We start from the raw sequence: 12,498 nt of genomic DNA on the forward strand, positions 1-12,498 counted from the left end.
GTAATAATAATAATAATAGGCTCTGTCTCCCATGATCTGGAGCTTGGTTCTAGGGGGGCGGAGGAGGTCACTGTTATTGTTGCGGAGGTTTCGTATGGATGATTGGTGACAGAGGAGTTCTTTGAGGTAGTCCAGGTCATTGCTGTGAATGTGGTTTTATACCGAATTCTTAAGCAAAACGACCACAATGAGAAAAAAAGTGTCCCAAAGACAAACAAGACAACACAAAACTGACAAAAAATGGCAAGTCACACATGTAAAATGAGACACCTGTGACTCCTCTGAAGGAGTTACTAGAAAGAGACTAGTGATGGAGGCCTGCAAGACACCCACACATGCACAGGGAGAACATTCAAACTCCATGCAGAAGGATCCTGGGAAGGTCTGGATGGGATCCGGGGATCTTCTAGCTGCAAGGCGACAGTGCTAACCACCAAGCCACTGTGCGGCCCCGACTGGAAGCCAATGCAAACACCTCAAAACTGGAGTTATGTGATCGACTTTTTTAGCCTAGCAGCAGCGTTCAAACAAGGAAACACTCCTTCTTCCTGTATGTTTGATAGATTCTTGCCACCGTCTTCCTAAGGGTCATGTGGTTAATACGAGTTGTTCTTTGCCGTCTTTACCGTCCAGATGGTCCCCGGCCTGATTGCCAGGCTGACCATGTACGTGCACACACACAGCTCTAGCCTTGTCAAGTGCTGCCTGAGCTGAGCAGCTCGCTGATAAGGAAATCAAAGTAAAGTATAGCCTGAGGGTGGGATGTACTGCAGCCGAGCAGAGAGGAGTTCAGAGTAGCACCTGCTCCCCCACACACAACCCAAACCCTCCCTGCCTCCTCTGATGTTGCACTTTCTAAACAGGGATTTGATCTGAGGCCCTTGGAAGAGTGTTTGTGAATTTTAATCATTCATCAGGTTTGATCTTTATTGCTATCAGGGGAAATTACCTGATAAATGTATCCCCAAAAAACTGATCAAGGGCAAAAAAAAAATTTCTGAGTTGCTTTCAAAAACTTTGGTCTCGCTGCCTCGCGGCTGCAGGTGGTGGAGATGAAGCGCCTGAAGGCTTAAAAAGTGTATATCGCCGTGTTTATCTGACAAGACGGGCCTCACATCCCTGCGGGAGGTTGGGCTTTGATGCATTTGGGTCTCTTGCTGGGTTTCTACCTTTGTCTTAAATCAGCTTTGATCCCAGCAGCTCCCCTGGCTCAGACAGATTCCTGCTGATGGACTCAATGCCAGACTTCAATCCAGAGACTGAAAACCAACCTGGGGATCAGAAAATACACCAAAGCGACATCTGACTCGTGTTTATCCATTTTATTATCTGTACCCCTGTGTAGATATTCCATTAAAAATCCAGCTTGAATAGTCATTTACCACATGAACAATGTCTAGACTGGATTTCTGAGTCTTTGAATGTTATCTTCATTGAAAAAATGCTTTTCTTTCAAAAATAAGGACATTTCTAAGTGACCCCAGACTTTTGAACGGTAGTGTATCTAATATAGTTTCAGCAGTTTCTGAGAAACATAAGTACCATCTCGTCCTTATCACAAGTTCATACCAAGGACTGTGTGTCATTGAGCTGCTGTGGAACAAGACTTACTGTAATCAGTGTGTTTAACCAGCCTCTCCCTCCGTGTGCATGAATGTCAATATTTACACATTTGGCTTTGGAAAATTATTTCCTTCAAGATAAAAAGGACTCTCAAGAGCTCCTGGAAAATACATGTCATTTAACAATTGCTCTTGTTTATTCAGGGAATAAACTCATGACTGCTTCCAGCAGGATTCAAGGGCAACTTTTAAGTCAAAACTGTTCTCCTCCTGATGCTCCTGGACGCTAATAATTAGCTTAATGCAGATAATAAAATGGATAAACACCACAACAGCAACTTTAACTAATATGGAGTAACTTTAACTCCTTTACAACAACTTTGACTAATATAGAGCAACTTACACTCATTAAGAGCAACTTAAATGAATATAGAGCAACTTTAATTCATGTATACTACCTTTCAAAAGTTTAGGGTCACTTAGAAATGTCCTTACGTTTGAAAGAAAATCATTTTTTTCAATGAAGATCACATTAAATGAATGATAAATCCAGTGTAGACATTGTTAATGTGGTAAATGACTATTGTAGCTGGAAACAGCTGATTTTTAATGGAATATCTCCATAGGGGTACAGAGGAACATTTCCAGCAACCATCACTCCTGTGTTCTAATGCTACATTGTGTTAGCTAATGGTGTTGAAAGGCTCATTGATGATTAGAAAACCCTTGTGCAGTTATGTTAGCACATGGATAAAAGTGTGAGTTTTCATGGAAGACATGGAATTGTCTGGATGACCCCAAACTTTTGAACGTTAGTGTAGGTCAATTTTAACTCATTTAGAGCAACATTAATTAATTTACTGTATACAGTGAATTCATGCAACAGCACTTCTCATGATGCTCCTCATTTTAAAAAACGTCAAAGGGTATCACCTAAAAAATGTTGTTTTTCTTCACTTTTTAACAACAAAACTGCCCCGATGGCCAGTTATTTTCAATCTTTTAGAAGGAAATCTGTGACTGGAATGAATTTTAAAAAAAGAGATGCTGCGGTCGAGGTCTTATCCTCGACCTGCCAATCCAACGAACAATAACAGCGAGTTTGTTTGGAGCTGGTTTAATAAAATGAGTGAGTTTCTGTGGCCTCTGTAAGAAACAGGTGCACCTAAATAAAGCTGAAGTCATTCTTGAGCTGCAAACATGAAGTGATGAAGCCGGTAAAATGACACGATAATAAAATAAGGGTGGCACTGCAGCAACAATTTCTCACCTTGATTTTAAAAAAGTTTTATTCCAACTTTAAGACGTTAACGACATTCAAACGTTCAAAAGTTTGAATGGTAGTGTACATGAATTAAAGTTACTCTATATTAGTTTAAGTTGCTCTAAATGAGATAAAGTTGCTCTATATTAGTGAAAGGTGATATTATTAAAGTTGCTCTATATTAATTGAAGTTGCTCTATATCAGTTAAAATTGCTCTAAATGAGTTAAAATTGCTCTAAATGAGTTACAATTGCTCTATATTAGTTAAAGTTGCTGTAAATGAGTTGATCATTTCAGGCGACTTTTTCCTCTTATGATATCAAAGTGCTTTAATTGCTTCAAGAAACGAGCAACTTTCAAAATTGTGTTTTCAGTGAGGTATATTGTGCATTAAGGAAATCCTGCTAGTCTTTTTTTTTTGCTGAATTATCCATTTTAATCACAGTGGTTTAAAGAAACAAACTTCCTGATGGTGCAGCCAGACCATCATGTTCTGCAGAATGAACTGATAAATGAAATAACAGAGGAAACTGAAGCACCTCGCTGATATTTAATGCTGAAAGAGAAGCATCTTGAGTAGAGATGGAGAATAGATTTTGGAGTTCTTTACTGAGAGGCTTCCAGCTGTGCAGATGTTCTCACCCTGAGCTTGTTGTGTTTCAGGAGGGGCTGGTTCCCTTCGTCGTACTGCCGTGCTCTCTCCGAGCCTCTGGTGAATAACAACAGGTAAGGAGACTCCACATTCCAGCTAACACACACTCAGCAGCAGGTCTCACGTTGCAGCCAGCTGTATTGTCGGCCGTGTTTCCTCCAGTTACTGCTGCTGGACCGATAACCTTTTTAATCCTCAACCTTTGATTCCTGCTGTCCTTAAGTCAAATCCTGCCTCAGTTCCTTATTATTTTTTATCAATACAGTCATGTGTTGTCTTGCATGTGATGTAGTTTCTCATCTGAATACTGTTCAGTCCTTCAAACGTTCTGTTTCTAAAATTGGACTTTTTCACACGAGCTCAGCGAAGTACCAGGAAACAGGATGCTGTGTGCTGATGAATTAGATTCTGCTGCTGATGAGAGAAGGTTCAGAGAGTCGACTGCAGGCTTTTCTTCAAAGAGACTAATCCCTGTCGGATTAATTTATTAGATCTTAATGTACTGCACCTCCCACAGAGAGGCTGCTGGCCAACTGCTACCAGTTTAAACTATAACCAGTGCCGGGGGACACAACAACATAGAACACATCCTCGTCCTTTTGTCCTCTTCGGGAACTTCCATTGACCACATTAAGTCGATCCTTTAATCCTAATTTAACATCATCTCTACAAGCTTTGTATGTTAAAATTAATGCAACTCTGGACAGAAATAAATGCTGTAACTTTGCAGAAGCTTATCGAAACGATGCCACGGCGAATGTATGTCGTTCTCAGAGCTAAAGGCGGTCCAATGAAATTTTAGAGTGCGTGACTTTTTTTTTTTTGGACATGCGGTGTATTTCTGATTTATTTATTGCTTCTGTGTCTCCACAGTGAGGCTGCCGTCCCGTACCGCAGCAGAAGTGTGGTCAACCTCCACCATCAGGACACGGAGACGGACGAGGCCACCATGGTGCTCCCTCCGGCCGATTACTGTGACATCTCGCCTCGCAGCGCCGTTAAGAACAACACCGTCACCACCATCAGCAACCACCACCACCACTCCCCGACACCGTCTGCAGCCTCGTCCTCCTCGTTTGATCACAACACGGTCAGTCAATGAGCCAGAAATGGGGTTTATTGGGGCGCCCAAGTAGCTCAACTATTCGAGCTGGCAACCCGTGAACAGGGGCGCTTGTCCTCAACGCAGCTGCCTGGGTTCGATTCTAGCTCACTGCCCTTTATTGCAGGTCTCCCCCCAATCTTCCCCTACTTTCCTGTCTGCCTCTCTAGACTAACATGTCTAGTAATGCCAACAAAAGGCCAAAAAATATCTTTAAAAAAAGAAGAAATGTGGTTTATTCACATTATCTGAATTATTTCTGGATTTTCTAAGAGTTGGAACTGTGTTCAAAATGTTGAGCCACCAAACGATTGTTCTAAGAAATGCAATCAGCCCAGAACACTGACCGTCCTGCTGTCATAGCGTCGGGATGCGACTGGCATTATGAGGCCACGTCTCACCTGATACCTGCTGCACCTTCGCTACTGTACGCTCGGCCTTATCTGGACTCCTGGAGTCGGTGTCAGATGAGCTTTTTATGTCTCCTCTGGAAACCTGACCACATTTGGCAGACGTAGGCAATAAAAAATCAATTATTGGGACTCCAGGATAGTCTCACACAGACTAACTAAGGTTTATTCTGGGTATTTGCACCCACTGATGGTTTATTTCGGCTTTAGCATCATGTTTTATTTGTTAGATGAGGTAATGCGCTTTATATTTCGACTAAAATAAACACTAAACACATTTTCAGAATTTTGCTGGCTTAACTTTTGACTGTCTTTTACAAGGATGCCCGTCACAATGCTTAAAAGAATAAAAGCATGAAATAAAATTATGGAACAACCAGTCCAGTAACATCAGCATGAAGGGCAATATCACTCCTGTCAGTCAGAAGGGATTTAAATTGATTAGAAGGTAATACCGCACCAGATTCCTTTGCTTCTGCAGATGTTCCGCTTATGTGGAGCATAATAATTAAAAATTTGGGGACCTAGCGCAGTGTGAAATTGATCTTTTAGTTAAAAAAAAAAACACGCAAGATAAATAAAAAGCAATGCCAAACTTTGTCATATAGAATCCATTTAAAGGCATCCCCAGTTGTGAACCTCAGGGCAGAGCGATAAACAGCGATAAAGAGGTTGGGCAAGAGAATAAAAATTACATCACTGTAATCTGCAAGGAATAAAAAGGTTCGCTGAACAATTTGCTTGCTGCATTTCTGAGTAATACACGGCTTGTGTCTATAAAACAGATTAAAAAACAGTTTGTCACAAAGCCAAGGCGGTTTTAAGAAAATCTGATGTTCCTTTAAAAGTAGTAATAGTGACGTCAGTGTAATTGTTTGGTTTTTAAAAGAACGGCATACATTTTGAGTTTAACAACTAATTAAAGATCAGTTAAAAGCTCCCTGAGTGGCACAAAAAACAACATACATGAACCATCAGAGCAACAAGGGGTATTACTGCATGTAAAATATTTGTAAAAATTATTAATTAAAGTGGTCCTAAAATCGTACCCTGTGGAACGTCTTAGTCACAAACCTGCACAGAAGCCGTCATCTCTAACAGTTTATTTTACAGGGTTTTTTTTTTTTTTGGTCAAATACTGTAATTTCTAAGCCTCTCAAAGGTATGTGATAATGTACAGTATCAATACATAAATCAATAAATAATCACACACAATACAGCTTAGAATCTAATGATGCTATTAACATAATTTCATTTAATGTAGGACAAAAGTGGTATATAGAGTAACAAAAAAATAAAACGTTAAAAGTTAACCGCCTGAGTAACAGACGGTGTGGTTTCACCTGTGGTTGTTAACACCTGAATCATTTGTAAAAAATTATGAATAAAGTGGTCCTTAAGTCATACTCTGTGGAAGGCCAAGAAACCGTCAGCTGCAACAGTTTATTTTCTGCTTTTTTTGACAAATCCAATTATTTTTAAGCATCTGAAATCCATATTGATAGATAAATCAATAAATAGTCCTTCACAATTCAGTATAATCTGATGATGCTAGCAATGCAATTTAATTTACAGCAAAAGTGGTATATAAAGTTATTAAATTGCTCATATGCAGGTGTTAATCCTTTAAGACCTACCATTGTGGAAGTCCGCCAGGGCATATTCTTACATTTTTATATACTGTAGTGCAATTTTTAGTAATATTTTTATTTGCTTTACATCAATATAACCCTTATATCCCAAATTTGAATAATATGTATTGACTTATATCTTAACTACTACAATAAATTGCTTAAAAGTACAATAAACCTAAAAACTAAAAATAATTTTAGTCTTTTTTCACATTTATTTCAAAATACAGAAACTGCATAGCTGTATCCCTCAAATTAGTAAAAAAGTTGCACAACATTTCATGGACTCGTTTATAAAGATTTTTATTATGTGCGCTTTATTGTGTATTTTTACAAACCCACCACTGCAATGAAAAAGCCCTCTGAGACATGGTGAATATGTGAAATGTTAGTTTAATTCTCCAGATTTTATAAGCAAAAAGAATGATGCATCTATCTTATCTGGTTTTAAATCTCCTGCCAATCAAAAATGAATATGCAATCGTAGTGCCAGCGCTACACTGGGTTCTATAGGGTTAATGCATATGAATGGGCTCTGCTTCTAAAGTCTGTCAGGGTTTTAAGTAAATAAAAAGGTTATAAAGATGCTTTTCTGACAGTTTTATTCGGAAAACAGTCCTATTATGCAAACATGCAGCTCCAGGATCCGTCCTCGTGGTTTTTCAGGGGATGAGGACACAAACCAAGTGGCTCACAGCTGTAAAAATCTGGTTGTAATAATAACAATCCCTGGTGTGCTGATAATGGGTCTCTGGGAGAATCTGTTCCAGTCAGAGGCAGGACCGCTGGGATCTGCGTGAGACTATGCTAAAGGTCGACCTGGGTGACATAATGATGACGTTCCAGCAGCTCCTCACTTGTCAAATGTCCTTCCATTTGCATACGACGCAAAGTCGCAGGCAAAGTTGTGGTTTTCCCTCGACAAGAGCTTTTTAGTTCCCCTGTGCTGGGTGATGTAAATGCATTGCGGTGTGTCAGGGTCAAATGCACACGGACTGTCTACGATTACACAACCTCTGCACAGACTTCTTCATGCAAATGTGCAAAATATACAGAGAAAAGTAGTTTATCCCTTCATTTGGTGCTTTAAATGTGGAAGATTGCATATTTCTGAATGCAATCTGAGCAAAACAACACAAAAAGCGTGCAAAGAAAACCTAAAAACCCCACAAAAACATACAAATCAACCACAAAAGACATAAAATAAGGCACACACAGTCACATTAAATTTAACTACTTGCAGCGTTAATTTGGCTGCACTGGAGGTTATTTCTGAATGAATTCTGAGCCACAACACATAAAATAATCGGAAAAATACACAAATTAACCACAAACACAGTGATTCATAGATAGATGGATAGATAGATACTTTATTAATCCCGAGGGAAATTCAAGTCCTGTAACACTATCCACTCGCAGCATTGATTCAGCGGCAATGGAAATTATTTTTGTACTAAAAAGTGCAAAAGAAACCTAAGAAAATATCTACAAAATGACACAAATCACCCAGACAAGACAGAAAATAAGGTACACAGTCACTCACATTAAATTTGTCTACTTGCAGCATTAATTAGGCTGCACTGAAGGTTATTTCTGAATAAATTCTGAACAGAAAGACACAAAATGATCACAAAAACACACAAATCAACCACAAAAGACAGAAAATAAGGCAGACACACTCGATCACATTAAATTTGACCACTAGCAGCATTAATTTGGCTGTTTTAAACTTTGTCCTAAAGTTCTTCACTTTCTGCATCATCGACCAACTACATAGTTTTTTTTTAACTGGGCCACACATCACTAAGATTTGTTGGTTTTTGCATCTTTCCACCTTAATAGACACACAGCAGATCCAGCAAGAAGGAAACGCCAACAGAATGAACTCTCTGGCGCTGTTCTGGTCGTTTGCAATGTTTGACCCAGTTAGAGCTTCAGCAGTCAGATGGCAAATGGAGATACTTTCCTCTTTCTTGCCTGTATTCATTATTCACCGCTCATTTGGTCCATGGCCATGCTAGTAGAGTCAAACGCCGGCGAGTGCGTCCCGTCAGTCGACATCCGCCAGCCGTCTCCATCACTGGCTCGGCTTTATGCTGGAATTCCACTCTGGCTTGAACCCGACACCAGCCTCCCTTCTTTGTCACTCTCTCTTCATTATTCCTCCTGTTTGTCTTTTATCTCGACATCTGAACGCTCGCCTCTCCTTCTTCATACCTCTCCATGCACTTCCTAATCAAACGACGGTCACTTCCTGGAAAGTTTAAGACTCACAACAAATAAGGGTCATTCCAGAACTGGAGGACATTTAGGATTCAAAATGTCTTTTACAGTGTTCTGCTCCATATTCATCAATAATAGGTACTGATTGACTCAACTTCCACATCAATGGTAGCATTTTTATTCCATGTTTTCTGTGTTGTTTGCTAACCCTACTCTAATCACAGTAACAGGGTTGCTAATCCATGCTAATGTGATCTTTTTCTCAGCAGTAGAAGCTAGATATTTAGCTGCTGTTACTGCTGACCAAGAGGACAAATTGACTGATGGAAAATAGTCCAAAGAATTAGTCTGATCCTGATAATATGAGGTAGAGTGAGACATTCAATCAAGGCTGACAATGGGATGAAAAGATGGAAAATAGAAGAGAGGACATAGCTTTGCTCTACTTATTCTTTAGGAAAACTGTTTAATGATGTTGATGACAAAAACAAGACAGAAAATGACAAAAGAAGACAGAAAATGACAAAAACAAGACAAAAATGACAAAAACAAGACAGAAAATGACAAAAGAAGACAGAAAATGACAAAAACAAGACAAAAATGACAAAAACAAGACAGAAAATGACGAAAAGAAGACACAAAATGACAAAAACATGACATAAAATGACAAAAACAAGACAGAAAATGACAAAAACAAGACACAAAATGACAAAGGGGGCAGTGGTGGCGCAACAGTCAAGTCTCTGGACTACTGATCAGAAGGTCAGAGGTTCAAGCCTCGATGTGGCCACTGTTGGGCCCTTAAGCAAGGCCCTTAACCCTTCCTGCTCCAGGGGGCGCTGTACCACGGCTGACCCGTCGCTCTGACTCCCCCAACTGGGGAGAGATGCGAAAACTGCCCTTGTGGGACTAATAAGGGGATAATAAAATTTAAAAAAACAGGATACAAGACAGAAAAGACAAAAACATCAACAGTGTTGCTAACATGTTGTAGGACACAGGTATCATGCAACATAATTATTATTTAAAATATGTTGATTAATAGTTGATTTTTTTGCCCACAATTACAAGAGACATCAGTGAAAAAATAATACCAAAAAAGGAGATCTAAATTTCATTTTAACAGTTTTATTAGAGATTCAGTTTGGTCATCAGGGGGGTGGGACAAGAGAAAAATGGCATTTTAGGGGGAACTCCAGACTTATTTGGTATTTTAAAAGTATTTTCAAACATTCCTTTCTCCTAGTTTTTGTAGATTTGGTCTCAGGACAAGAACATTTACACAACAACTGTGTGTTTTAGTATTTTGTACATGGATTATTTGAAATTTGATGGATGAGACGTAAAATATCCTCCAGTTCTGGAATGACCCACAACTCCTCTGAAAACATGGGCGACATGCACAGATCCCAGAATAGACTGGCGTGTGGGAAAAAGTTCTCCACGGCTACAGTAGATTACAGTACTCCGGTTTATGTTCAGCTCAGTGGGCGGCTGAGGTTGTGTGTTGGCGTGCGCACATGTTTCGTGCATGTGTGTTTGGTTAGTTAGCAACTTGTGGCTGCAGTTTTCATAAATATTGCAGCTGTAATGATGTTTGCTTTGCAGGTAATTAACCGTATGGAGGAGTGGGCTTTAAGCAACAGGACTGTTTATTCTACATTTCTGTCGTTTGCTTTGAGCTGATTGGAATCAGCGAAGCCTCCGTTTGTCAGTGATGCAGGTTGATCCAGAGGTGGGGTTAACCTGGAACGCTCCGTCATCCTGAGAAAAAAATGCACCCTCACTGGTTTCAGCGCTTTGTTTGAAGGAGAAGATAACAAGTTGTGGTTTGAGAGATTGAGGAAGATGTGAGTATCAGTGAAAAGAAAGGAAGAGTCAGTTTTGGTGATACTTGGCAGAGGTGGAGACTGGGCTGGTGTTGGATGTAATAAACTGCAACCAATGAATAAAGAGATGCACCTTTTTATGTGATTCCTATCCAAATATGTGTCAGACTCCTGTGGGAAACAACTGTAACTCAGCTCAGTCCTGACCTCTTGTGGAATCTCTCCTGAACTGCAGGTTGCTTTAGATTCAGGAAGAAAACCGTTTTTTTTTGTTCGTTTTTTTGACTTGTAAGCAGCTGTGTGCATGTTAGTGTCTTATTTACAGCTCCATTTAAAATAGATTCTAAATGTGGCACATTACAGTGAGCAGTAAAGTCAGATTTTATTATCAGCAGCAGTAAATGTTGTGTTTTTAAAGTACGTCAGACAGGAAGAAAAGACATTTTCAAGCTGTAGCTTAAAAGATTAAACTCCACCTCAGCTGATTTCATGTAAACATAGTCAAGTTTGTGCGTTTTAATATTTGAATCTACATTTACAAGCTGCTAGTGACAGTTCAGTTTTGTGGTTTTTCTCATGCACAGTCACAAATGTGCAACCAGGACATAAAACATACAGATATTAGTGTAGTTACTGGTTCAGGTGTGGATGCTCGGGTGCTCAGTTTTTATTGTGGATGCATTTTAGATCTTCTGTGTGTGGGTTGCAAAATTTAATGAAATTGTTTCATTAGTATAGTTACTGGTTCAGGTGCTCAGTTTTTATTCTGGATGCATTCAGGCCTTAAATGTTCAACACTTCTGTACGTTGGTTGCAAAATTTCATCAAATAGTTTGTTATTTGGTTCTAATGACCCCAGCAAATGTAGCTGCTAATGTTTAATGAGCATCCAAGTAAATAAATGCTGTAAATCTGCAAGAAAAGAGTAAATTTCTTATTATTTTAAATGAAAATTGCATTGAGAACACTAGAGAGCATCGTGCTACATCTCGCTGACTCTGCTGCAGCATTTCATGTGCACCAGCCAAGATAGATATAGACTTTGCACACATTTCTTTTGCACATTCATGCTTGTTTTTTGTGCAAAATGTGCAACACGTACGAACATTTACACTGAAATACTTACTTACATACGGTCTAACCCACTTTCTGTAGTTTTGGAGAAAAATGGGTCCAAAGTTTTGTGTTTTCAGATCTGCTAAAAACAAACAAACATGTAAATTTATTACTCTTTTAAATGAAAATGGCTTTTCCTGTTAAAACAGAAACGCCTTGAGCGAACTGCAGGGGACACGTTGAGATCCTCGGTGATGAGTTCAGGTTCAGTGGCACTCGCTGTGACTTGTCAAAAGAAAACTTCACAACTTGAATTTCCAGAAGTTCCAGGTGTCGCGGGTTGTCTCCTGATATGACGCGCTACATTGTTTTCCCATGCTTTGGGCCATCCGAGCCAAAAATATGGGTCTGTTAACTGTAATAAAAATAAGAAGAAGAACTTTATTTATAGCAAGCAAGATATAGGAGACAAGTCAGAGCAGTCAATTAAAATAAATAGTAAAAATAATAATAAATGAATAATTAGCTAGATTAGCACTCATATCAAACAATGGAACTACGTAGTTTATAAATTAAAGAATAAGATTGAGGGTTAAAATTAGAAATTGAAATTTTTTTTTTTAAATAGAGAATTAGGGAGACATCATAACACCAAGAGAGAACATCTAAAAGTAAAGCTGCAAGCACGATTGGTCGGATCCTCACAACCTTGTTGGTCAGCGAATCAAAGCTTGTCCACCAGGTGGCGCTGCGACTGAGTGTATTTCG

General features: G+C 39.3%; 1 protein-coding gene across 1 annotated transcript in view; it reads left to right on the top strand.

The window, feature by feature from the left end:
• The window catches only part of baiap2l1b (BAR/IMD domain containing adaptor protein 2 like 1b), a 45,731-nt gene that overhangs the window by 30,264 nt on the left and 2,969 nt on the right, over positions 1-12,498 (top strand). The window contains exons 11-12 of the mRNA XM_055005114.1: positions 3,491-3,553; positions 4,353-4,569. Of these exons, the coding sequence (XP_054861089.1) occupies positions 3,491-3,553; positions 4,353-4,569 (280 nt within the window). The remainder of the gene's footprint in view (positions 1-3,490; positions 3,554-4,352; positions 4,570-12,498) is intronic.

The sequence above is a fragment of the Amphiprion ocellaris genome, chromosome 19 (genome assembly GCF_022539595.1).
Source record: "Amphiprion ocellaris isolate individual 3 ecotype Okinawa chromosome 19, ASM2253959v1, whole genome shotgun sequence".
NCBI lineage: Eukaryota > Metazoa > Chordata > Actinopteri > Pomacentridae > Amphiprion > Amphiprion ocellaris.